The following is a 25,818-nucleotide window of genomic DNA, read 5'->3' as shown; positions in this document are numbered from 1 at the left end:
TAACACATGCAGATACTGACTCACCCAGGAACCTGAATTCTGGCTCAGGCTGAAGTCACCCTCCTGTACCCTCTTTTCTGCAGGTGACCAGGCACGGACCTGTGGTGCCCCACAGTGCTGTAGAGGTTCCCATCACCCATCCCTCGGAGTGACCCCAGTTTGAAGAACTGACCAAACTTTTCCAAATGCCTTCATATCTCTCACCCCCCACCCAGCTCTGCCGCTGGCCAGCGAGCCGCGCTAGCGGCAGGCAGCAGTCAGAGCACAGCCCCCGGCAGGGTACACAGGCAGGAACACACGGGCTCACCCTGCCCTGAGGATGTCACTGCTGCACCGCCCCTCTGCACCTCCGCACACGCAGGGGCAGGCAGGGACACCAAACTCCCCTGGTGACATGCGTGCCTGCTGAAGCGGGTGCTTCAAATGCCATCCACCCTCCTTTCCCCGCAGCTATGGTACAAATTTAAGAGCTTGCTTTCAACATTTGGGGCCCTCAAAGGGGTAGCAGGGGCTGTGACCAGGCTGGGAGAGCGGGTCAAATAGTGAAGCACTTTATCCAAAGAGTCCTCTCCCCCTCCCCATCTTCTGGGGCTTCATACCTGCAGGGTGCCTGACTCCCGCAAGAGACAAGTGCTTCAGCTGGAAAACCCATCCCGCCTCCCTCCTCTGAGGAAAACGAGCGCAGCCTGCCCTTCCTGAGCCAACATCTAAAGTCATCATGTCCTCCCCGAGCCATATAGGTTGGCAAATGCCTGTCAAATTCCACGTATAAAATTAAAAAGGTGATTACATGGAAGTGAAGGAAAGGACCAAAGCCCCAAGACAGCAGCAATCTCAATGCCCGCATATTTAAGCCTTCCTGGACCTTATGAGACACTCGCGTTGCTGTGCTGCAAAGTCTTTGGGAATTTAACGCTGAGTCAAAGGCCACGGAAGTGCTTTCCGTATTTTTCTGCTAATGCACGGGAAGCCCATGGTGGCTGGGGGGAAAGAAGGAAGAAAAAAGCAACAGGAGAGGTTCGGCTGCGGGAACAGCATGGAACCAGGCGCATGAAAATGCGGTAAAATACTGTTTTTCTCCTCTAATTTCAACTCGTCACAGGGCTGCTGCCCGGGATGGCCGCCCCGACGATGCGATCGGTTCTGTTCGGGTCCGTAGGGGCGGCTCTCCCGCACACGGGCCTCAGCAGGGAACTGCTCCGCGGGTGCGCAGCTTCGAGCCGGCGTCCACTGCGCAGCCCCTTCCCGTCTGCCGCGGAGATGCGCCTGTGCGCAGCGCCGGAACTGTCCCGCCGAGCCCGCCCGCGGGCACCTGCCAGCGGCACGCCGAAACGTGGGGGAAAGAACAACGAAATTAAATGCAAAAGAGACGAGAAAGACAAGGAAGGGGGAAATTAAAGGAGAAAAAATTAGGCGAACTAAAAGTCAAGTAGAATAACAGGGAAAACAGAGGAGGGAAAAAAGCTACAATGCATCTCCTTCTCCTCGGGCTGCCGATGCCGCCGTTCCCCGAGCGCGCAGGGCCGAGGCGCAGCACGGCGGGCGGGGCAGAGGGTCCCGGAGCGCGGGGCAGCTTCTCCCGCGGGCGCGGGGCCGCGCGTCCCGTCAGTGCCGGCGTCGTGCGGCTTCGGACCGGGTCCCGCGGGGCGTGCGCCCCGCTCCGCGCCCGCCGCGCGCCCATTGTTCGGCAGCGCCAATCCGCGGGCTCTCCCCTCGGCCGCCAATCGCCTCCGGGGGCCGCGCGGTGAGGTCAGAGCCTCTGCGCGCTGACATCACGGCGCGGCCCGGCGGGGCGGGCCCGGGGGGGCGGGCGCGGCCCCCGCCCCGCGCCGCGCGGGTAGTGGTGGAGCGGCGGCTCCGCATCCCGCATCGCTGCCGGTGCGCAGGGGGCCGCCCGCATGGTGGACATCCTCCTCCCGCGGCCGCTCCCGGGCGCCATGGGGGAGCCCTCCAAGAGTAAGTGCGCGCAGCGCAGCGGAACGCGGGGCCGGGGCGGGCGGGCGTGCGCGGGACCCTGCGGGTCGAGCTCCGCGCCGCCGCTGCCGTCGGGTGGACCGGCGGCCCCGGGCGCGCTGACAGCGCCGGGAAGGGCTGCGGCCCCACGGAGGGCGCGGGCGGCTGCGGGCTCGGCCCGTGTCAACTCCGGTGCCGCTATTCCCGTTCGTGCCCAGCGCTTCCCGGCCCCTCTGTCCTTTCTGCTGTCCGTGCCGCTGAGCTCATTTCTTTCGACTGATTCCATTTCTTTCTCTGCTGCCCTCTGCTCTTCCTTTATTTCTTTCTTTCTTTGGTCGTGTTACCGTTTTTCTTTCTTTATTTCTTTCGTGTTTGTTTGTCTTTTTTTAAAATTCTCTTTTCGTTAAAAAAAAATTATTTTCTTTCTGTTCTTGTTTAGTTTTATTTCTCTTTCTATCTCTTTGATTCCATGTCTCTTACTGTTTTCATTTGTCCATGTTCCCATTTTAATCGTCTCTGGGTTTTCGATGCTTTTGTATCTCCTTCCGTCATTCTGTTTTAATTTCTTTTTCCTTTCTTCTTTCCTTTCTTCTTTCTTTGTTTCTTTCCTTATTTCTTTCAAGTTTTCCTCAACCGTTGTTTTAATGGTTTTGTATCTCTGCTTTTATATTCCTTTTCCAAAATTCTGCTTTTACGTCTCTGTCTTTCTGCATTTATTTGCCTTGCTCAAGCTTCTGTCTTTTTTTTCTTTCTCTCTTTTTTTTTTTTTCCTTTTTCCTGGCCGTATTAATTTGTGTCCTTTCATGTTTCCATCCTTTCTGTCCGTGTGTCTGTCTTTATTTCTCTTTCTTCCTCTTTTGGAAAAAAACCAAAAAAATCAGAATAAGAAAAAAGGATGATGTGTAAAAAAGAAAAAGTGCTTTTCCCTCATTGCTGACCTCTGCTCTGGCACACTGCTGGCTCTGACCGTACCCCGCTCGCTCCCGGCAGGGCGGCCGGGGCTGGCCCTGTGCGCGGGCTGCGGGGGCCGCATCCAGGACCCCTTCCTGCTGCGGGTGTCGCCGGACCTGGAGTGGCACGTCGCCTGCCTCAAGTGCGCCGAGTGCGGGCAGCCCCTGGACGAGACCTGCACATGCTTCCTGCGCGACGGCAAGGCCTACTGCAAACGGGATTACAGCAGGTGACCCCGAATGTGCCGGCGCTCGTTAGAAAAAAAATAACCTAGACCCGAAAAAGCACAAAAGCCCCTTAAACTCCCCGAATTTCCCCCAACGAAAGCCCGACTCTGGGCCGCTGCCCGGCCCCGCGGCACGGCCTGGAGCCGCCCCGATGGCGCGGCCGCGGGCCCTGACGGCGCGTCGCGTCCCCGCAGGCTCTTCGGCATCAAGTGCGCCCAGTGCCGGGCGGCGTTCAGCAGCAGCGACCTGGTGATGCGCGCCCGCGACCACGTCTACCACCTGGAGTGCTTCCGCTGCGCCGCCTGCGGCCGCCAGCTCCTGCCCGGCGACCAGTTCTGCCTGCGGGAGCGCGACCTGCTCTGCCGCGCCGACCACGGGCCGCCCCCCGACGGCGCCGCCGCCCGCGGACCGCGCAGCCCCGCGCTGCCGCCGGCCGCCGCCGCGCACCTCGCAGGTACCGGCTCCCCGGCGGGGCGGGCGGCGGGGCGGGGAGGGTGTCGGGAGGGCTGCGGCGGGCGAGCGGGCGGCGGCGCTGACGGTGCGCGCCCTCCCCGCCCGTCGCAGAGCCGGTGCCCGGGCGGCCGCCCGCCCCGCGGCCGCCGGCGCACAAGGCGGCGGAGAAGACCACCCGCGTGCGGACGGTGCTGAACGAGAAGCAGCTGCACACGCTGCGGACCTGCTACGCCGCCAACCCGCGCCCCGACGCCCTGATGAAGGAGCAGCTCGTGGAAATGACGGGGCTCAGTCCCCGCGTCATCCGCGTCTGGTTCCAGAACAAGCGCTGCAAGGACAAGAAAAAGTCCATTCTCATGAAGCAGCTCCAGCAGCAGCAGCACAGCGACAAGACGGTGAGCGCCCGTCCTCCCCGGCGGGGAGGGAGATGTGGGTGGGGGGCTCGGGCGGCAGTCGCGCTGAATCCCCGTGTGCCCGCAGAGCCTGCAGGGCCTCACCGGGACTCCGCTCGTGGCCGGCAGCCCCATCCGCCACGAGAGCGCCGTGCAGGGCACCGCCGTGGAGGTCCAGACCTACCAGCCGCCCTGGAAGGCGCTCAGCGAGTTCGCCCTGCAGAGCGACCTGGAGCAGCCCGCCGCCTTCCAGCAGCTGGTGAGCCGCGCCGGGCCGTCCGTGGGACGGCAGGGGACGGGCAGATGCCGGCCCGCCGGGCCCGGCTGCTGAGGGAGGGGGACGGGGCAGGGGGCGACCGCGCCAAACCCTCACCGCCGCTGCTCCCCCAGGTCTCCTTCTCCGAGTCCGGCTCCTTGGGCACCTCCTCCGGCAGCGACGTGACCTCGCTGTCCTCCCAGCTCCCCGACACCCCCAACAGCATGGTACCCAGCCCGGCCGAGACGTGAAGCGGCCGGTCCGCCCCGCCGCGGGACCTCCGCATGCCTGCGCTCCCTGCATGAGACACCCGGCCCCGGGCCGCTCCCAGAGCGCCGGACAAACGCCTTTGTTTTTTAATTATTCTTATTTAAAAACAAACAAAAAATATGTTACTGTCGGCCAAAAAAGCACCGGGATCCTCGCTGCCTTCACCAGACCGGAGAGAGAGCCCCCGCCCTGGTTTTTTTCGTGGTTTTGGTTTGGTTTTTTTTCTGCCCTGCGGATTTCGGTGTTTCTTTTCCCCAAAGAAAATCGGATTTCCCCGCCGAAGCCCGGCACAGTGACAGGCTTCCTCGCCCGCTATTTGAGCTGGGGACGGTTTTTCTTTCCTTTTTGAAAGGGAAAAATAAATAGTAAAAACAAAATCTACAAAATGGGGAGAGACTCCTCCGGCGTGCGGCCGCGGAGCTGGCCTGGACCTTCCTCCGCGGAGCCGCGCCGTCCAGCCTCATCTCACACCGATGCCTCACTCGGGCCACGCTGCCCGGACCCCCACGATCGCTGGAAAAAAGGGACACGGGAACGAGACTTTTTAACGGGAAAACCAGTACTAATAATGTTAAGTTATCAATGGACGAAGGACGGATTGTTTGCGCCTTTAACGATCAAAAGTAAGTTATTGTTATTTATTGTCAGAGTCAGCGGTTGAATAGTGGGATTAAATATTTTGGACTTAATAAAAAAAAAAAAAAGAAAACAAAAATGGTTTTAAACGAAAAGACCAAAACGAACTAAAAAAAGTCCCGTAAGGGTGGCGAAAGGGCACCCCAGGTGCCGAGCGGCGCTGCCATACGGATCGGGAGCGGAACAGAGCGGGTCGGGACGGGCACAGCCCCGGCTTCTCCCGCACGGCCTCACCGCACGGCGCTAATCGGCTTTCAGAACCGGGGCCGCTTATTTATAGCCGGGGAGGCGGAGCGCAGGTTTCCCTTTCGGAGTAGCCCCCAGGCTCGCCCGGCAGTGCCCGCACCTGCCGCGGTGCGGGGCCGCCTCGCCTCCTCCCGGGGGTGGCGGGGCTGGGCGGCGGGGCTCCCCCGGGGCGGCGAGGCGAGCCCTACATTCAGCTTCTCCATCCCCCCGTCCAGACCCAGGCGGCGACTCCTTATCTGCCTCTGGCATCACCTGGGAGCGCGGCAGGGCCGCTCCAGCTCCCGCGCCCTCCCCCTTACCCGCGCGGGACCGCTCAGGGCCAGCTCCCCGTGGGACCGCAGGCCCGGCCAAGCTCAAGCCACGGCGAGCCGCTCCCTTACCCTACCCCCGGGCAGCGGGGCGAGAGCCGGGCCCCTACCGGAGCCCTCCGGGCTGCAGGGTATGGGCAGCGCTGCGCCGCGACGGCTCCACCACCCCGACAGACTGCGCAGCGAGTACAGGGACCGGGCTCCCAAGGCGAGCTGCCCTCGCGAGGCACGGAGCGGCGCGGGCTGCGGGCCCGCCTCAGCCCGGGGCTGCTCTGCACCGCCGGGACGAGCTGTCCCGGCTGGGGACAGGTGGGGATGGGCATCCTGCCGCCCTCCCAGCCCCGCCGCGAGGCCCCCGCCGTTACCTGGTTCCGTCTGGGTCGTGCTGGAACTCGGCGCGTTCTCTCGGGGCCGGGCTGGAGCTCGGCGTGTGGCTCGCCTCAGGCCCGCGTCGGGCCGGGCCGGGCCGGGCAGCTACGGGCGGCGCTGGGGCCGCCGAGAAGGGACCGTTCCGCTGCCGGTGGCGATCACGGTGCTGGTCCTCGCTCGGGCACCGGTCTCGGTCCCCGTCCTGCCCGGGCCGAGCTGCCGGTGCCCGCGGGCCGGGATCGGCACAGCGCAGGGCAGGGCCGGGCCGCCGCGCGCCCCCTCAGCGCCGCCGCGCGCGGGAGCGGCCCCGGGCGGAGGCGGCGCGCGGAGCCCCCGCGCGCACGGAGCCGTGAGGGCTCCGCGGGCCCCGCTCGATCCGAGCGAGGCGTTAAAAATGCATGAGCTCTAAAATATCTGTCCTAGGTGACGTATCCCCAATCACCCAAAAAATTATAAGCAAACTTTCCCCGCGGCCAGATCTGACGAATTACTTTGATTTGATTCCGATTGACTCTTGATTACTGAGAAAAAAATCTTATGAGGGTTTTTTTCTCTCTTTCTGAACCGTGTTGCTTATGGTAACTCAAACATACTGATGATTTTAACACAGGAATCACACAAGACAGAATAAGTTATTTTATTACAAGATATATAGAACATATTTTCTCTATTTGCAACCTTATTTCAGCAGTTCTGCAGTGCAAGTCCCACCACAGGGCAGAAAACACCAAAATCATGACATTGGATACAAGAACGAAATAAACTCAAATTATCAAAATTACAAAACAGAACCTGGAAGTATCTACAGTACTTATATAAATAGTGCAAATTATATATCTATAGGATAAGTATTTAGAGTATCAAAACCATTTTGGAACAGCGTTTTCAAGAAGGTAGTCAGCAGGAACTGGTCAGTGTGACGATGTTAGGGATTTAAAAGCTAAATACAACTCTTATTTTTTCAAGAAGAACTGTCGAGCTTCTTCCCAGGACTGCCGGGGGAATCTGTTGGAGAGCTCAAGATAATCTTGAGAACTGAAAAATTTTTCTGTTGAAGACAGAACATAAAATTACCAAGTTATTCCCTCTTAAGATAAGAACGCAGTAAAACAAGAATAATGAATGTGCAGCCAATTTGGGTGATTTACTCCCCTCCCCCTATCCAAATCTCCTCAGACCGTGGGGTGACACTTCTGTGGAGCTCAGGGCATCTACGCTTGGCTCTAATGAGTAAAGGCTTCCATGTGTTGGCTGCTCAGGCTCTCTGCCCTGTGCAGAGAACATTTTACATCTTTGCACACTTCATGTTCTCGGGCACACCACTCAGCCTCGTTATACTCTGGGCAGCCTCAGTGGCATTTTCTGCTCAGCAGTTTCTTTTTTTTACTACAAAGGGCTGCAGAAGAGTTGTGTTCCTGACTCCCCAGAGCTCAGAGCACAAGCACAAATGCAGCTTTCACTCCTGAGAGTGTGCAGTGACGTGGACAGGACTTCACTGTGCCAGGTTGGAGGGTCTGACCCTCCACGCAGCACCCAACTGCGAAGTTTGTGCTTTCAGGTTTTATTCTCATCAGTGTTAGTATTCCCATTGTTTTGGGGGACACAATCCTTCACATTCAAGTGATATAAGAGATAAAAATAATCCTGCCTACACTATTATTAACTTAACATTTTTGCAACTGGGGAATGTTTAGAAATTGCATTCAAATGTTACCACATTTTTGTTTAAAAGTTCCTCCAGTTTGAATAGCAAAAATAAAAAGCAAGTTTTCCACTTGGATTTTAGATGTTTCTTGAGAAGAATCTCATGGAAATACAATCCTGGAAAGTTGGTGCTGCAGACACTGCATGAGTCTGCTTCAGACTGAGATGTCTGATGTTGACAGTAAAAATGTCCATAAAGTTACTTTCATTTTATAATTTATTTTTAAACAAAAACTTGACGCTTTAGACCTAGAACCACTCACCTCCTAGCAAATGCTGAGGAAATGGTGGTGGATTTCCGCTTATGAGGGAGAAATGACCGTCCAAGCGTTGCATTTTATGCACAATTTCGAGACCAGATGCTGATCAACACTTGAATTTCAGATGTGTTTAGCAAGTAACAGCCATCTCAGCTGAGAATCTTTCAAATGTTTAGCCTAGAAAGGTTGACTGCATTTAAAATAATATTTATAATAACTGAGGAGGGAAAAAAAATCCCGACTCTTCTGCAAACTGACAGACTTTAAAGGACAATTACAGGACAGTATTTTAGAGATTTTTGGCTCCCTGAGTGTATTGGCATGGCTGTGTAGCTTCTGCAACCTAAAGCTTTTGAAGGCAGCCTTTGTGTCAGCTAATTAAATATGTGCAGGTACAGTATCACATTTAAGACACAACACCACAGAGCATTGAATAAAGATTAACAGCCTGAATCCCGGACAGAGGAGCAGTGGGCTGGAACACACGGATGTGCAGGTCAGGATGTGAGGCAGGGAGCCCACCCCAAACTGTACATTTACTGTATTCCTTCTCAGCCACACCCATTCAAGGAACTTAAATCACAGTACTACACATTTTGCTACCCAGTTGTTACTCTGTTACACTGCAGGGAACGTACCCCTCTGCTGAGATAACTGATTTTCCATTTGGCCTGAGCTCTGTGCAAAATCCTGTGGGGGAAAACAAACAAAAAAAGACATCAGGTTTTCAGATCTTACATCTGAGGAATTAAAACAACATTCAAAAGTCTTCACAGTCATTCAAAAATACTAATACTTCATGTAATCTGTAAATTAACAAAGTCTGGCTTGTTTTCTACATATCATAACACAGTACTATCAGCATTTAAATTCTGTAATTTACAGTGGATTTTTACACATTTATTTATATCTGTTTTCAAAAAATATATTTTTTAGTGAATGTCTTCTTGGGAAATAGTTATTATTATGATTTTTATTTAGCCATTTAACCATAGCAATGTTTCTGTAAAACAAATGGTGTTTCAGACTTTTGCTCCCGACTCCAAATACACTCTTACAAAATTCATGACTGATCCCAATTTCAATGGCTGTGCTTCCCAGCAACCTGGGAGCCTGAGGTGCTGATCTCCTGGGAGAAGGTGGAGTTGCTGCCCAGCGCTGCTGGCCCTGGCAGCCAGCTGTGCCCCCAGCTGTGCCCCCAGCACTGAGCACTGTGTGATCCCGCTGCTGTGGGGTGTTGGGGTGCAGCATTCTCGGAGCCAGCACGGACACCGACCTGGCCTGGAACCAGCCAGCTCCCCACTACAGATCCTGCCCTTTGCTGCAGTCTCCACCCAGCAGAATACTGAAGAAGGGATTACCCGAGATAAGATACAGCACGGCAAATCGTGGATACTCCTGAATGTTTCTACTTATTCCTGCACATCTCCAAACAGAAGTAACAAAAATAAACAGGCTGATGCAAACTTCAGCTGATGGAAATAAATCTATCGGTAGGGAGAGCGCTGTAAAATGCAGAAATGCTCTTCCTTTGATTTTGGCTGCACATTTAACACACTGTATTTAAGTGTTATATTCGTACACACCACCAAACTTTTACGCAAACAGGATTTCTTTTGGCGTTCCCTGGCAAAGGAAGAATCTCATTTTCTAGTCACAGGCCAACATTTAACAGTCTTTCCCAAACCTTCTACCGAAGCAAATGAGAGATTTGCTTGACAAACAGCAGCGAGTTGAAATAGAAGCAGAGCAGTGAGTCCCTCCTGCGTGCGCGGGATCTCTGCATTCCTTGGGTGCTGCCAGCACCGCGCTCCGTGTGTGCGGGTGCAACATCGGGACTGCACTTTAAAACGGGCAAAATACAGAAGGACCACCGAAGCCAGCAGTGCCAGGACACTTCACAGCTCTTCCATATTTTAACAGAACACCTTTTTTTAAAAGCCTGCAGGCATAGTACACGAACTTGCCACCTGGGATATAACTAACTGGAAATCGTATTAGTAACGCTGACCCTTATAAATGTACTTACGTCTTACCGTAGCTACTGGGGATTTTAGTGCCATTCCATCTCTTACAGAACAGAAATCAACGTAAACAACCTTAATTATTCATATAGGGAACATTCTCCTCCACTCTCCTGTTTTTTAGCTGAAAAAACCCCAAACTAAACTTGCCGCACTTACTAATAATGCTTAAATTATATTTTTCAGTTTCACTATAAGAAAGCCACAGAAGATGAATTATAGTTGTGTAATTAACCAGGAGTTCATTACTATATGGCAAATGTTTTTATTTCAAAGTTCCAAACTTCTTTTAAAAAAACTGCTGTGCAATTATTTTAGTATTAAAAGGATAAAAAGTAGCTGCACTCATAAGTTTGATGTTATGCAAAGACTTTTAGTAAATATTTAGTTCTTGTACTTTCTCTCTGAAACGTATGTAGCCTATTATTGGACTAGCTGTAAAGCATTAGAAAAAGGACTTTGATTAAAATTTCTTTATCAACAGCAGTAACTTTCAGGTGACTGATACAGGGTTACAGACTCCCAAGAGAGTATTATTTTTAACAGTACCATGTTTATGAAAACCGCATTTATTCACTGGAAACAGTCAAAAAAATGCTTGAAAACCATGAGGCAGGCAAAAAAATCTGATGGATAAAACAATATATAAATTTAAACAAAGGGAAGAAAAACAATGCAAATCTTTATTCAAAACAGTATTTGTAATGACTTTGGTGGCTTACTGTCAAAAATAAAGATTGCAAGATTAGACTGGTAACATATGTCTTGTGTATTTTCTGCAGAAAATGCATACACTTACCCAGCTCTCTGTAAATCTATGGTACACAGTATACAACTGTACATTTATATGTAAACACATTAATATACTGATTTCAGATATGCTATATAGGCAAGAATTCTTTTAAAAATAAATATTTTAAGATCTACATCACATCTTCCCAGTACATCCAGAAACTTGGATGCAAACTGGATTCTGCACGAACAGTGAGAACCTGAACTACTCAGTAACCTTTCAGTGTGATCAAATGCCTCAAGTACAGGCATCATCTGTGGTTTGAGAAGAGCTGCAGAGAGTCTGGAAGCACTTCAGTGCTGTTTGCTTGTCCTAGTGCAGTGAAGATCCCCACCCTGAGAGCAAAGGCGAGCCCAGCCGTACCTGGATGAAGGTGGCCAGTAAAACACAGCTCATCTCCTGCTCCAGGATGATCTTGTTCTGAGGGTTATTGTAACACGCAGCTATGAGTGAAGGGAAGAGCACTTTGATTAAACGAGGATCACTGAAATACTGGAAAGGCAACTGGCAGAGCTTCTGCAGCACCGTGGGGTGACGGCCAGACTGTACAATGATCTGAAAATACAAACAGAACAAAATTCAACCACGTGATCTATCTGTTCTTCTCTTCCTCTTAACCACCAAGGGTGCTGAAGTCATGCTAAAAAAATGAGCACGGATGAGGAGTAAGTACTAAAAATAAAGCCCATAACATTTACTTCAAATAACTTCTGTTTCAGTGTGCAAGTACTATTTTTATTGCGGAGTAATACAAAAAATACAAAGCTCTGAAAGTTCTTTTTTTTGTACCACCCAAAAAGACAGCAAATAAACAAGGGATTAATTTACAGATTACAGTAAAATCGATCATTTAATACCTTAATTCAAAAGACAAAGAATTACAGCTCAGGGACTATTCCAAGGTAGAGCTATGAAAGACAAAACGCCGACCCATGCCATTTGAACGCACTAAACACAGGGAAAGAAAAATCCAGGATTTTAAAAACCCTCCCAAAGCCTGACCATCCTTCCTGGGGCTGGCAATTCGAGAGGACTGTGTTTCAGGGGAGATGTCTGCCACGAATTCTCAGGCACCAAAAAGAAAAGGGGATTGTGAGCTGCCCAGCGAGGAGTTTCTGTAAGGAGAGACTCAGAGAGATCCTCCCATCTGCGCTCCTTATCTCGGTTTCTATCAGTGCCATTGGCTCTAAAAGGAGAATTGTTTAGATAAATGGGACTGTTGTCATGAAGAAGGCTAAGTTTACAACTGTATACATCTGAAGAAATAAGGCAATGCTATCACTGGTCTCCTACAAAGGAACCTTTCCATTTCACTTGATATTCTTATAAAATCCTTGCCATAAACTAAAAAATGCCCAAATCGGATCTGTTTCAAGTAACCTTGATTAGACAATTACAATATGAAAGAGCTGTTTGACCCAAAGTTGGCTTTTCAGCATAGGAGGAAGCTCCTATAAGGCTGGAACACTGTAAAACTGAGGGTCATGACTGTAAATTGTACTTGGAAAAACACAATTTTACAGGTACACACCCAGACAAGACTGCATTCAAATTAAAACCAGAAGGACAGAAAGAAGCAGTTGAGACTACAGGAACATAAATTACCGGGATTTACAAGTTTTCAAAGCACTTTTAACAATACCTTCAGAGCACACACTAAGTTGATAATGCAGTTCAGTTTAAAAACAAGATGAACAAAATAATAGTTTGCATTTTTTTTCAGTTCGCCAGTGAAAAAAGACATTGAAAAACCTTTCAAAATACTGGTAGTGATGTCTTAATGCCCTTAAAGAAAGGAGCAATTTTTAAACGACAGCCAAAAAAGTGACAATTAAGCACACATTCAGACATTGTTTTGAGGAAAATATCACTGAAGCATTTGGATGATTCTAAACTCTCAGCTCCCGCCCTGCAAGCAAGAGGTGCCCCCAAGTTTGGGAGTACTGCTGAAATTTTAAATTACCCAGAGTGGCTATTATATTGTTCTATTTTTCTGTGGTAAATTCTATAATCAGAAAAGTATTTAAAGTCAATCATAATTAGTACTAAAATAACTACAATTGGCATTTCTGATCCAGGACAGAACAACAGAACTCTTGATTTCTTTTTCATGGCCACCATACCCTTGATGAATAGGCAGAGGAAAAGAAGTTTTTGGGACTTTTTATTTTTGATTTCACAGTTCACTTCCTTTACCTGTCCTAAAAACGCCATGGATAGTTAGTGAAGTCCTGCCACACTCACAGTGCAGATACCCAAATAGCTTCCACGGGATTATTATTTAATTTTCTTTTTATTTTTAACAGCTTTACTACTATGATGTTATCAACATTAAAGATAGGAAGGGATATAGAGGGGTTGCTGGCTGTTTTAATCTGGTATTTATCACATGTGGAATCAATTTAATGATTTCAGCTCATTGTACTAATGCAGCTACTAAACCTGATACACTATATTATGTACTCTGAAGAAAAAAACCATGAGTCACCCCTTACTGGAAAAAAAGCCAATCAAATAAACCTGCAGCAGAGCACACACTCCTTGCTTCACTGTCAATGGGTGGAGGAAGTGAAGGCCAGCACTTGACTTAGATGAACATCAAAGAAAACAAATGCAAACTTCACACTTCTCTTCCTTGATTTTTTTTTTTTTTTATTTGGAATAGTCACTTGGCTTAACATTCCTGGGGACTTTTGCAGGCCTGAAATATGGAATGCTCATCTTATAACCTTCTCTCATACAAGAAATAGAAGCTCCTTACTGAAATGCAGCTTGCCTCTCCTCCTGCCACAGACTGGGATCCAGATGCATTTACCTAGAATTAGCTTTTCTTGTTGCTCTCTCTCTAGCCTGCAAATCAGATATGCCTGTCAAATGTAACAAGATCCTAATTAAATCACTGCATTTCTGTACAACCAAGCATTTAAGCACCTGCTTAACTTCAGCTATGTGCCTATGTTGCATTAATATTTCCTTGTGGTTTTCTTTTTCTGAACTGAGACCTATCAAATTAGTCCAAGCTACTACAATTATTTTTTTTAAATCAGAGCAGGAAACTCACATTAATGTTTTCTGTATTTCCTTTTAAAACCTTGCTTATTTTAAAAACTTACTGGTTATTATATAATAATAAATCTGTATATAATACAACTTTATTGGTTTTGTCTGTGCTTAGCTGGAATAAATCCCAGCTTAGTTTATCTTATTTATGGCCCAACATGTACCAACTGCTGGAACAATCCTGTGAAGACCCAAACAACACACAGGTAGGAGACACAGCAAATAGGTTTGAAATGCCATTTCATGAATGAAGGGAATTTTTGTTCCACCAGTCAAACTCCAGGCCCTGGTCCATCCTGGAGGTGGAGCCCCTGTTACAGAGTAGGTGAGAATTGAGGTTCAGCACAGCAGAAAGCACTGGCCACCACTGCTCTCAGTGTGAAAGGCTGCTGAGGAGAGACTGGAGCACCTCAGATCCTCACTTGCAGGACTGCAGCCCTGCCTGGTGGGTGTCTGTCTGCACGTCCAGCTCTCCCACACCACGCAGGCCGCACCCACAGCCAACTGTCCAGCACCATGAGTGATGTGGTGACCTGTGGGAACTTCCCACTGAGCAACACCTTGCAGGGCTGCCTATCAGTTATTTTCTGTCACTCCCACCACTTTATAGCCCTCTGCAGGTCCTGCTAATTGGCTTAATCTCCAATAGCCAGCGGGTCAGGCTCTCTCCCCTGCCCTAGCAGCAATCCCTGCTCCCGTGTGACTCTGGGAAATGCACTCTGCTCTCACAAGTGCAATCATCATCCCCCTCCACTGCACTGGTATTTCTGAAGTTTATCACTTAGAAAAGCATGATTCATGATTTCTGAAGTCTCTAGATGGAATCCATGTTTTCCTCACGTTTACTCGGGCCAATATTCACTGTAAAGTGTATTGCTTGGCCATTTGCTGCACTTCTCACTGTGAAAGCCTGAAGCAGTATAAAAGTCAGTCTTTCAAAACAGACTCCAATGACAAAAGCCAGCAATATGCCACACAGCACTTGAGCAATAAAATAGGACAATCAATCAAAAAAATTAAAAGCTCCATGTGCTATGGAACAGTAATAAAGTAGTGAGGGGAACTCATCATTCTCAGGGAGATAAGGCTTCCCCTGTCACTCAGGTAGGGTCTGGCTCCAGACCTGATGTGGAAGGAAGGATATTCCAGAAGGGCATTCCATCCTGGACACTCACTCCTTCCCAGTATGTCCCCCAGGACAGCAGCCTGGCACTGCTGCCACAGCTTCCTGGCACCTTGCAGAGGGGAACTTCCCAGGACTGGATGCCTTTGCTGAGGAGCTAACAGACCATAGGAATCCAAAAAACTTGGGCACGATTTTCTTCTGGGTAGCAAAGGGAAATGCTGCAGCTCATTTCATTTTTCAGTCAGCTCCAAGGGCCCCAGAATTAATGTTCTGATGCTGCTGCAGGAATGAAAATCATAAAAGTGCAGCTCCTTTCCTTCCTTGCAGGGAGACAATGAGTAGCACACATAGGGACAACCTTTGCCCAATAATTAGCAAAGGAAAGATGTTTTGCTGAGCACCTCCTAATTCTATTTATATACTGCAAATATATATTTGTTCTTCACTTCACCTTTCTCTGTATTTCTTTTATCAGTGAAAACTACCATTACTTTAAAATGCATATGTATGTATTTTTGTCAAAGGAGGGTAATAAAATCCTCATACCTAACAGGATCCAGAACTTTGGAATGGTACAGCAATGACACAGAATGCCTCAGCAGCTACAAGTCAAATCAGATGTAAAATCTTACCAATTCAACATTAATTTTACAGAAAACTAAAATAAGAATCCTCTTGTCTTTGAAACTAGATTTTCATAATCAGGTAGCTGAGTGTACAAACAGGATTTTCATCAACAAAACTAAAATGCCATTTAGAAAGTTGAAGAATGTCTGTATGTAAAATACTGAACAAATATTAGTTCCATTGAAGTGAATTGATAATTCATAGATTCATATCATTCATATATTCCTATCTTCTGAATAGACATGTAATGGAGATTCATGCTAGTAATTTGTCAAGAACTAACAGTTCAATTAAACTGCCCTGTGAAGATTTATTATGGAGTAGCATTTTTGGGGACAATCTGAGTTTCTTTTTCCAAGTTGTAACTGCATTCAAAAAAGAGGAACTAACTGAACATAAAACTCTGCTTGCAATCTTCCAAAGATTTAAAGAAGATTATGATCCCAGATTGTTTTCCACTGGTTCTATGTGTGTATGTTAAATATTATCAGAAATTCTACTACAAATAAAAAATAAAGGGTTCAGTGTCAGACCAAGAACTTTTTCACCAGTTGTGTACCACACAAGCTTAGCCCAGGATTACTGCAGACTGGAAGTGCTGATTTTTAGAGCAATATTTAGTCTAGTTCTACTGGTGGATTTAGGTTTTCTTGCTTCACTTGGACATTTGCAGCTCTGTAAAAACATCATTCATTTGAGTTATTTCTGTCAATATATACAATAAACCCACCAGAATGATCTTTTAAAGAAGCTAATTAATTTTGCAGTCAGGTAGAAGAGTAAGCCAGCAGCAAACTTTTTTGTTTGTGGATGGGCAAAACAAAGAACTGAAATGCTTCACTTTGGGAAGAAAGTTTGGGAGCAAAGGCACAGCTGGCAGCAGTGGCACTGCTGGGGCACATGGCAGCCACAGGGGCATGGCCAAGGCAAGAGGAGACAACAGCCAGCAGCTGTGCTGCCATCTGAGGCCTGGCAGTGCCTCCCAGCACCATTCCCAGCCAGGCCATGGGAACCATGCCTGCCTTCTGCTAAGGAACCCATCAGCTCCTTACATCCAAACAGGAAGGGGAAAATGGGCAGCAGAGAAAGGAAAAAGATTGCCAAGGAGAGAACTGAAAAAATCTGTAGGCACAAACCCAAATGTGGAGTTTTGAACAAAACCTTACAAGCCATCCAAGTGCCCTGCTCTTGTGTGACTGACTCTGCCTGAAAATGCCACGGTCTTCGTAGTCTACAGTCAGGCTGATGGGTTTTGTGAGTTTTGACCAAATATTAGGAGTTGTAGCTCTTTTCTAAAGTGGAAACTGAGACAAAGTTCTCCTAATGTGGATACAGGAACAAGCAGCTGGAAAGTTCAGAACTTCCTGAAGCAAAACCTTCTTTGGCTCTTGCAGACCAACCTGGCAGTGACATGGGGTGTTCCACAGGTACTGAGAAACAAATACAGTGCTTATTAGCAGGAGCTGAATTCACTTGCTAGAAAAACATCCTTCCCAACAGAATTTCCTTTCATTTTTATGAAACCAAGCATTAAAATGTGCCTTTTACTTTCTGTGCTCTTCTGCTCTAATGTGGTTCACGTTCAGATGCAATTTTCTTAGAACAGCTCAGTTTAAAAAGTGAATGGTTCTCTGAGGGGCACTCCCTGCCTTCTCTGCTATCTCAGATGACCTGTGCTGCCAAACTTCAACATGGCCATGATAAACATTAGCATCTTAAAATGGTGCTTGCTATGGGAATCACTAATGCTTCTTATCCATGGATTTTTCATTTATATAAATGCCAATTCTAATTTGTACTAACAAGCAGTAACTTCATTGAACAGGAACTGTGCATCTAATTCCTGTAACAGTATTCCATCAAACAGTTAAATCCCTTTGTTTGATGTTAGGTTATTTACAACTTTGTAAAAGAAATAAGTCTTTATATTAGTAGTACAGAGTTTCTCTTCAAAGTCAGATCTGCATTATTTCTTTGCTTCTATATAAACAGATCTCATACTGCTAGTATTTAATCAGCAGAATATGTCACCACTTAGGCTCTTCTTCTGTTTTAAGGTCAAGCTCTTTTCTTTCCATTTTGCAAACTCCACTATTGGCAAAGCTCTGAGCAAAGAATGTTCTAAATTCCTCCTGGCATTTCTCAGGAATCAGAGCACCATTTCCATGCAAAAAGAAAGTTCCAGAATGCTACAGTGAAATTTAAAAATAAGAATTTTGTCTATTTGAAAAATTCCAGTGTTTATTTTCTTAGTGTCACATGTAAGCCTTCAGAGAGAAGATAAGAGTGGTTCAGGAATAACATCAGACTTCCTACAATGCACATTCTAAGCATTGTCCTTTTAGAGCTCTATGGTTTAAGCAGATTCAAGGGTGCTCTGTGTGTACCTCACAGAAAAAAACTGTTGCATCAGTTTTTGTGTAACCATCCTAAGACATACGAACATTTAAGATAGGACAAGGGCCAACCACCAGGACAATGATGCACTGAAAATGTAAAAATGTTTATCAAAAGTGATGCTAGTGGAAAATCTAACAAAAGGTCATTATACAAAGCTTTTGAAAAAATGCAGCCCAAAATGACAACTAACAAGTCCCCTTAGTTATAACACAACAAACGAAGTATATATAAGATTAAATTCAACAACAAATAAATAACATTAAACAAATATTGTAAAATATAAACTTCATTACAATGTGATGAAAGGAAAATGGAAGCAATTCTAATATGCATTGAGCTTACTTGTAAATGTAATACTTGTCCAAGCTGCAGGAGAAAATAGTAATCTAATATCTGACCAAGGAGAAGGTACTAAGGAAAAGCTTAACTGCTGGAGTGATAGCATTTTAGCATTTATTAACATAAAAATAAATATTTAAGTGTGAGGTTGTTCTCACACTTCATGTTAATGATATACTTAAGGATCCTGTTAAACCAAAGGGTATCACTGCTTTCTAGAAAATTCTAAGCTTCATTGTTTCCACAATAATGTACCAGAAGATTCGTATGTTTAAGTGTTGGCCTAATAATTTTTAATCAGAAAGTATTATTATGGATCCCATGTATGAGAAATACCTATCTTCTGTCAGATAAAATTAAAAACCCATCATGACACATCTCAGATCCTCAGGGGTTATTCTGAGCCCTGAAGTGATCAAAATTAGCCTTTGTAGCCCTGCACTGTTTTTGAAGAATCATCTCCACACTCAGATAACATCCCCAGCTTCCATGATGAACCCCTTTAACCTCAGGTTGCTGCTTTGGGCACAACTCTGCAGTCATTTACTGTGAATGAAATCCAACTGATCTGAATAAAGATGATTTAAAGGGTAGAGAAGAAACAGGACCAGTCAACAGAAGTTCAGGCAAACTGTTGGCTGAGGTTTCTGCCAGCACCCTTGGAAACAGCCAGTTTGGGTCAAAATCCCCAGAAGGTGCGAATAATTCCAACATTACAAGCTAAAACACATAAAATCTTCTTGTGTGTCTCAGAGCATTTTCTCTCTTCAAAAGCAAATATTTCCTGTCACACTATGGAACTCTAGTCACAAGTAAGCTATATAGTCTTGGAATTATTATTCCTAGCACGTTTTGTCTTATGGTTTCCACAAGAAATGTAAAGGGTTTGTCAAAGCACCCAATCATCAACTAAAAAGCTTGTGAAACACTGAGCCACTGGACATATTACAGAGCTGTCTGAGACAAAGCTTCAAAGAGAGAGCAAGAAAATGTGCTTTTCTGCCACGAAAAACGAGCTCCAATTTACCCTTTACTAAGGGGAGAGGAAGACGAGCAACATTTTCCATAGTACTCCATTAATGCATTTTGTTCTTTATGTTTCAGTATCGCTTCAAACAAGTGTGACTGGAGCTGAACACGACCCAAGGGGCTGGGGAGACTCCTCGGGGGCTCTCTAGGCTGCCAGCCTGGAGCAGCATCCGAGGAAGAGCTGTCAGCTCCGGGACACAGAGCAGCCGCTGCCTCGCCATGGGGCCGCGACAGCCGAGACTTTATGAGAGAGGCACAGGGAGTTCCCTCACACATCAGGCGAGACAGACAATAGCTCGCAAGGCTGATTAAAGATCTGCAGGCTTTAGACTCTAATGTTTAAAGCGTCCGTGTGAAAAGCGGTTCCCGAGCAAGGGCAGGGCGAGCGCCGCGCTGGGCGGGAGCGGCAGCGGGAGTTGCGCAAGCTCTGCCCCCGTCCGAGCCCAGCTCCGAGCGGGAACGAACCGCGGGCGCAGCAGCACTGCGCCAAACTCCGCGGTGCTCTCCCGATGGGGACCAAGTTCCACCGGGGGTTAAGCTGAGACCACCAAACTCCTTTTCTCCTGACCCAGGAGTAAGATTAGAACGCGGCTCCGCGGGGGCAGCAGCAGCAGCTCCCTCTCTTTAAGCCTCAGTTAGGGACTGTATTTGAAGGCTGTTGAAATTACTGGCTTTTATGACATCGAGAGATAAGTTTATCCTTCCGTGTTTACAGTTTGAGAGGAAGACAGTAAGATAAATCCAAATGCATTAATTTCTCACACTAATTCCTATACACTCTCTCTTTTCCTCCCGATAGGAATGAGCCAGTCATCATGAACTGAAACTAAATACACTTTACTTCATGCTAAGTCTTTGCTCATATTAAATTACCTTCCCCACCTCCTCTCAAAAACCCCCAAAAATCCAGGATGTATTTTGGAATGTCAGAAATACAATTAGGATGTGACACATGAAATGTGCAGTCCCAAATGCTTCTGACATACTTGATTTGCTTTGTCATAGATCATTCTTTAAAAGAAAAAGTTCATCAGGAAGCTCAAACAACAACAAAGGTGTCTGACAAATTACCTAAAAGGCATCCCCACTTTTGCCTGACTGCTCAGACAGGAATGCCATGTCTCCTGAAGACATTGGTTCACTTAAGTGAATTTATGTGGCTGAGGATGTAAGGCTGTGAGAGCCAAGGCATACATTACAGAGCTGCCTTAATGTACTCAGCTCTAACTCGGGCACTTTAATCCTCAGGGGATTTCTGTTCACAAGCTCAAGTGCTTCTAAATGTGAGTCAAGACTACAACTTCACATGAATCACTCACTTGCCAAAATCAGCTATTCCACAAAATTTACCAGGTATTTCTTGTTCAAACCTATAAAGCTTTAAAACATCAGGGTGTGGGGCTTTTAAAAGAAGTTTTAACGAAAAACCCATAACCTCAACATGAAATCAATACTCCTACAAATCCCTGTTTGAGAAGAAACTAACAAAATCAGAATTAAGTAAATTCAGATCTTATTTATTTACAGATAGGGATGTTAACTGCATGGTAACTACCAATTCCTGCCTCTTTGCTCTTTGGGCTGTATTTTCATCAAGTCCACCTACCAGATCAAAATTGTTCCAGTTCCTCCACACCCCCAAAAACAACATAAACTATGAAAGCTTAGTGATGGCCTCTAGTAAACAACCCATATGGAAACTCTACATATTTTTATAACTTGCAAGTTTTCCTGTTGACTTCTGATTTTCACAATTTTTCCATTTTAGAAGTATTTTTCTTCCTTCCCGCTAACACTAGAGAAAACCGGCCCCATCCTAAAACTCAATATGTACTACATCTGTAAAAAGCACAATATAATTTCTCTCCAGAAGGTCACTTTTAATCTTAAATCCCTTTGTAAGTGTCTCTTGCAGCCCAGTACTTGCAACCACAGCTAGGATGTCATACAGATAGATATTTGTGATACACACAGTGGGAAAAAAGCCCCTGCTACTTTATGATAAAAGAAGGACTTACCACACAGAAGAAATTAAAAGAAAATACGACCACAAGTCAATAATTTAACAAAAAATGGAAAATCATCTCGGGATGAAACCTTTACTGGGGACTAACTAGCACGCTTTGGGTGCCACCAGTGAGTACTAAATTTCAAGGTCCTTTCAGAGCTATGGCTACCACACAGTATTTCTATTTCTTTACACATTATATTTTTACCTGTGATACTGCTGTGTGATATTTAACATATTTAACATGGGAGAAATTCCCTCCCAAAATATCCTGTAATCTCACTGCTCCTTACTCCTTTACCTGGAGTCAGCTGGGATGCCTGAAACATGTTTTGCAACCAATTTTCCACACCTGTATAGCAAGGAGTGATTTCTAGCAGGTGACTGACACTATTAAATCTAATTTCATGTGCTTCTATTTTCAGCATATGGATCATTAGATATTAACATTTCAATTATTTATGAGTTTATAGTAACAGACCTTGTTATGGACACAAATGTCTGCAGACAGAGGGTTTGGACAGAGAAGTAAGCGAGACTTGCGCAGCTGGAAGATTCTGGGAATGAAATTCCTTCTTCAAGAACACATAGTGTGCATGTAAATTTTTGAAAAACTTCTGAGAGAACTTTTTACTTCTATCTACAAACCTATTTTTATAACAAAGTTCTGAAAAGCTGCACACACTTTTTCCTAACTCTTTCAGCAGAGATTTTATTTTGCAGTCTAGCAACTATATCTTCTAGAAACATCCAATTAATATCTTACAAACCCTTAAAGTTGGTAGGATTCTTCTAGAGCACTCTAAATACAGTGTGTACCAAAGAGTGGCAGAACAGAAGCTATTTTTATTTAAATAAAGGCATAGCAATGCAACTGCTTTTGAAGCCTATCAGCAAGATCCTGAGTCTGAGGATCTGATTTGTGAGGACTTTCCAGATGAAAAATATTCCCTAACTGCAATGAATATGGAAAGATTTCTATTCCCAATGCAGCAATGTGAAAGAAAGCAAATCATCTGTCATTCCTGTTAATTTAATTACAGGACCACATTCAATTATTCAATATAATATGCAAATAAGGCGAGTTGACAGCACATGATAATTATATTCATTATACTAATTAAATCAAACAATAAAAGGGAATAAAAATGTAATGAAATAGAAGGATAACTTAAATTAACAAGAATATTTTAATTAGAAACTGTAATTCTACAGTCTGATATAGCAGGGCTGGCTATTGAAAGATTGGACATTATTTTTATTACACAGTTTAGCCCTAATGTCCATCCTTGGTATCATGGGACCTGTTTTTGTATAGCAGCAGATTAAATGGTGGCCAGAACAAGAGAATCCCTTTTCCCTGCTGGTCCCTCCCGGGGAGCAGATGCCCAGGGAAGCTGTGAGCAGGGGCTGTCTGGCTCTGCAGTAAACAGAGCTCACGTGTGGATACAGAACAGACAGAGCAGCTCAGGCTCACCACTGGCTTTGCAGAGCTTCAAATATTAAAGAAACACTCCTTGCCTTCTGCAGTTTGCACTTCCATAACTGATTTATTTCTTCAGTGACAGCAGCTGCCCTGGAAAAGCTTTATGAATGTTAAAACAAAATAGGAACGAAGGAAGGGAATATTACTAATATATTATATGTGGGCAGAGTCAGCAAAATCGCAGCCTTTTTAAAATAAACAGAGCAAGCACTATCAAAACACTGAGGAATGTGTTCCTCAGGAATCCATTGTCCTCAGTGCTCCTGACAGAATCACTTGGGGCTGCCCAAAGCCAGGCGTGGTGCAAACACCAAGTGGGAGCCCAGGCAGAGCCTCCGGGTGGGACCCAGCAGGGGCTGGGGGAAATCTCAGGCTCCAAACTGCACAAGAGAAAAGCACTTTCCTTCTTCATCTGCTACTCAGCTAAAGACTTCTACAGACAGCGTAACAAATGAAGCCAAACCTGTGTTATATTAAATGACTGGCATATGATGCTCTTGGAAGATTTTGTTCTATGAATGTGAAATGTTTAGGAAATTGCCCTCTTATGATTTTGACTGCATAGTGGTAGTAGTTCACTTAAATCACAGTACTACTACAGAAGGTCAGTGCTGAGGTTGACGGGCTGTAAAATTTCTGTTTTACAAATCTATCTATTCTCCAAACTGGGGAACTGCTTCACTTTTTTTTTTTTTTCCCTTCTTCCAGTATGCTGCTTTGGATATTTATCTCTTGATGTGGATAGAAAAAGGAAAAACAAAAAGGGATGCTGAAAACTCCAAACAACTGTTTGTCCTTTTCTGTTTTGAGTACTGAAAGGAATGAAAACATACCTCCGTTTGTAATAAGAAATACAAATGTAGAGAGGAAAGGACTTTAAACTACAAACATTTCCAAACAAATGCACATTTGACTGCAAGAAGAACCTGAATCTGCCTTGAAATACATCACTTATGGACTCAGTTAAAGTTGATTCAAATACTAAATAGAGCTTTCTGGCTTTATAGAAATTTGTTTTCATAGCTCAAGTCTAGTGTATCTATTTTTATTACACTGTACTTGCCAGGACTTCAAGCCTACTATTTGAAAACTTTCACTGTGAGACCAATTTTTTATTTTTAGTAGGACTCCCGAGATGATCAACAACGGAAGAAAAAACTGGAAGCTCTTAACATAATAAAAAATTAAACCATAACTGAATGAATAGAAAGCACTTCCCTCTTCATGAAAAGCAGCCTGTCTAGTAGAAGTCACAACACAAAGAGCACCTTAAAATAATGACCATAAGCAAGTCATACTGCTTTGCCTGGTAGTAAAAGAAAAATTACTTCCTTTCACTAAAAACCCTTCTCAGTATTTTTCAAGTACCTGAGTGAGGAAAGCTTCAGTTTTTCAAAATGCTTTTTTAAACAAAAAAGCCAAACCCAAATGCCTCAGATAAAATCTTATTAAGGAGGAATATTAGAAATTACATTAAAAGTTAAGCATGTCATGACACGTGACATTGGTTCCCTCAAAGCAAAGCACCCTAAAAGAGAGCTTTTAGTGTACGAGAAGGACGGACACAGCATGGCTGTCTGCCTGAAACCCTAAACCTGACACTGAGGGCTGCAGAGGCCACCCTCAGCCCCAGCAGCACAAGCTGAAGGCTGCAGGAAGCCCAGCCCCAGCCCAAGGCTCCCCCCAGGGCCCAGTGCCCGCTGCCCCTGCATGGAGCTTCCTGCTGGCACTGCTGGCATGGCAGGGTGGCACTGCTGGCACTGCTGCAGGAGCCCTGTGCTGGAGGAAATCCCTGTTCTGCAGGGAATCCTGTGCTGCAGGGAACCCTGTGCTGCAGGGAACCCTGTGCTGCACTGCTCCTGCAGTGCCAAGTCCTGCATGCAATGAATTCCATCTGTCTGGACTTTGTGCCAGAACAGGAATCCTTGAGCTGCAGAGAGAAGATGACAGGGTTTGCTGGCACTGCTGGGGTCAGCTCGACCCTGGGGCAGCAGAGGGACTCAAAATGGCAGCAGCACCACACAGGGTTAAAAATGACCACTCTGAAGTGCTGCCAACAGGCAGCTGCAGATCCTGACTGGGATTTTGGTCACACAGGGCAGGGAGGCGGCAGCATCCTCCCTCCAGCTGTGGCCAATCCCACAGAAGCATCACTGTATAATTCTATAATACTTGTGACAGCATTGTCAGCTTTAAGATATTGCAGTGTTCCAATTACAGTCAATAACTGTAAGAATGTTATAGAGCAGCTTTTCTCTAAAACCTTTCCTGACAAGTTTTAACACTTCCTCCAGCTCATCAGCTGAACTGAGGGCACTGAGCTCCTCACCCTGAACCCTTATCCCAAAAGCTGTGCAAAAAAGGGGAGCAAGCATAGAGAGAGAACACAGTAAGTACCTTCCCAAAATGCAGCATTCAGCTGAATAGTACCCAAGATGTGGGCACTGTAATGCAGTACCTACACACTCAGTCAACTTCTCATATTCCAAGAGCCAGTGCCAAGCCCTGCCCAGTACACCCTGAGATGTTACAGATAAGCTGAGGAAAACCATGAGATTTTTAAGACCAATAAATTTGAAATATTTTTTGAGTTTTGTGTCTGTTTTACTTTATAAGCCAGTAAGGGAAGTCACAGAGTTCAGTGGCAAAAGTGGACAACAATTAAGGAAGCTAAAGGGGAATTTCCACTGTTTCTTGAATAGGGCATTTAGTTTATGACTGAAAAGACTCATGGAGAAGAATGGCTTAAACCTGAGCACTGGCAAGCAGGGAGACAGCTACACTGGCATCCAAGGACAAGTCTTCATGGGAGAGTAGCTTAGTTGGCTTTAGAAAGGTTTAACTTGGGTACCACAACCATCTGATTAAGCTGATGTGAAGCTAACTTAGAATTAAAAATAT

General features: G+C 46.1%; 2 protein-coding genes across 4 annotated transcripts in view; one reads left to right on the top strand and one right to left on the bottom strand.

Moving 5' to 3' along the window:
* The first annotated feature begins 1,889 nt into the window (after positions 1–1,889).
* Positions 1,890–4,720, top strand: ISL2 (ISL LIM homeobox 2). Its single transcript, XM_064722252.1, has 6 exons — positions 1,890–1,956; positions 2,944–3,133; positions 3,326–3,585; positions 3,696–3,979; positions 4,065–4,235; positions 4,367–4,720. Exons 1-6 carry the CDS (start codon positions 1,899–1,901, stop codon positions 4,481–4,483), a joined length of 1,080 nt encoding a protein of 359 aa, XP_064578322.1. The 5' UTR covers positions 1,890–1,898; the 3' UTR covers positions 4,484–4,720.
* A 1,954-nt stretch (positions 4,721–6,674) lies between these two features.
* SCAPER (S-phase cyclin A associated protein in the ER) overlaps positions 6,675–25,818 on the bottom strand; it is a 135,971-nt gene continuing 116,827 nt past the window's right edge. For all 3 annotated transcript variants that reach the window (XM_064722208.1, XM_064722206.1, XM_064722209.1), the window contains exons 30-32: positions 11,206–11,397; positions 8,664–8,715; positions 6,675–7,109 (exon numbers count right to left, since the gene is read on the bottom strand). In XM_064722208.1, coding sequence (XP_064578278.1) covers positions 7,015–7,109; positions 8,664–8,715; positions 11,206–11,397 — 339 coding nt within the window. In that variant the 3' untranslated portion in view covers positions 6,675–7,014. The remainder of the gene's footprint in view (positions 7,110–8,663; positions 8,716–11,205; positions 11,398–25,818) is intronic.

This window comes from Zonotrichia leucophrys, chromosome 10, assembly GCF_028769735.1.
Source record: "Zonotrichia leucophrys gambelii isolate GWCS_2022_RI chromosome 10, RI_Zleu_2.0, whole genome shotgun sequence".
NCBI classification, from domain to species: Eukaryota; Metazoa; Chordata; class Aves; order Passeriformes; family Passerellidae; genus Zonotrichia; species Zonotrichia leucophrys.
The sequence above is the reverse complement of the archived record's forward strand: the minus strand, read 5'-3'. Positions and strand labels throughout refer to the sequence as shown.

Excerpts from the sequence above, each read along its gene's own strand:
- ISL2 (XM_064722252.1), top strand. The coding sequence starts at position 1,899 with ATGGTGGACATCCTCCTCCCGCGGCCGCTCCCGGGCGCCATGGGGGAG. Across the intron at positions 3,980-4,064 it reads AGCAGCACAGCGACAAGACG|AGCCTGCAGGGCCTCACCGG; the intron begins GTGAGCGCCCGT and ends GTGTGCCCGCAG. Across the intron at positions 4,236-4,366 it reads CCGCCGCCTTCCAGCAGCTG|GTCTCCTTCTCCGAGTCCGG; the intron begins GTGAGCCGCGCC and ends CTGCTCCCCCAG.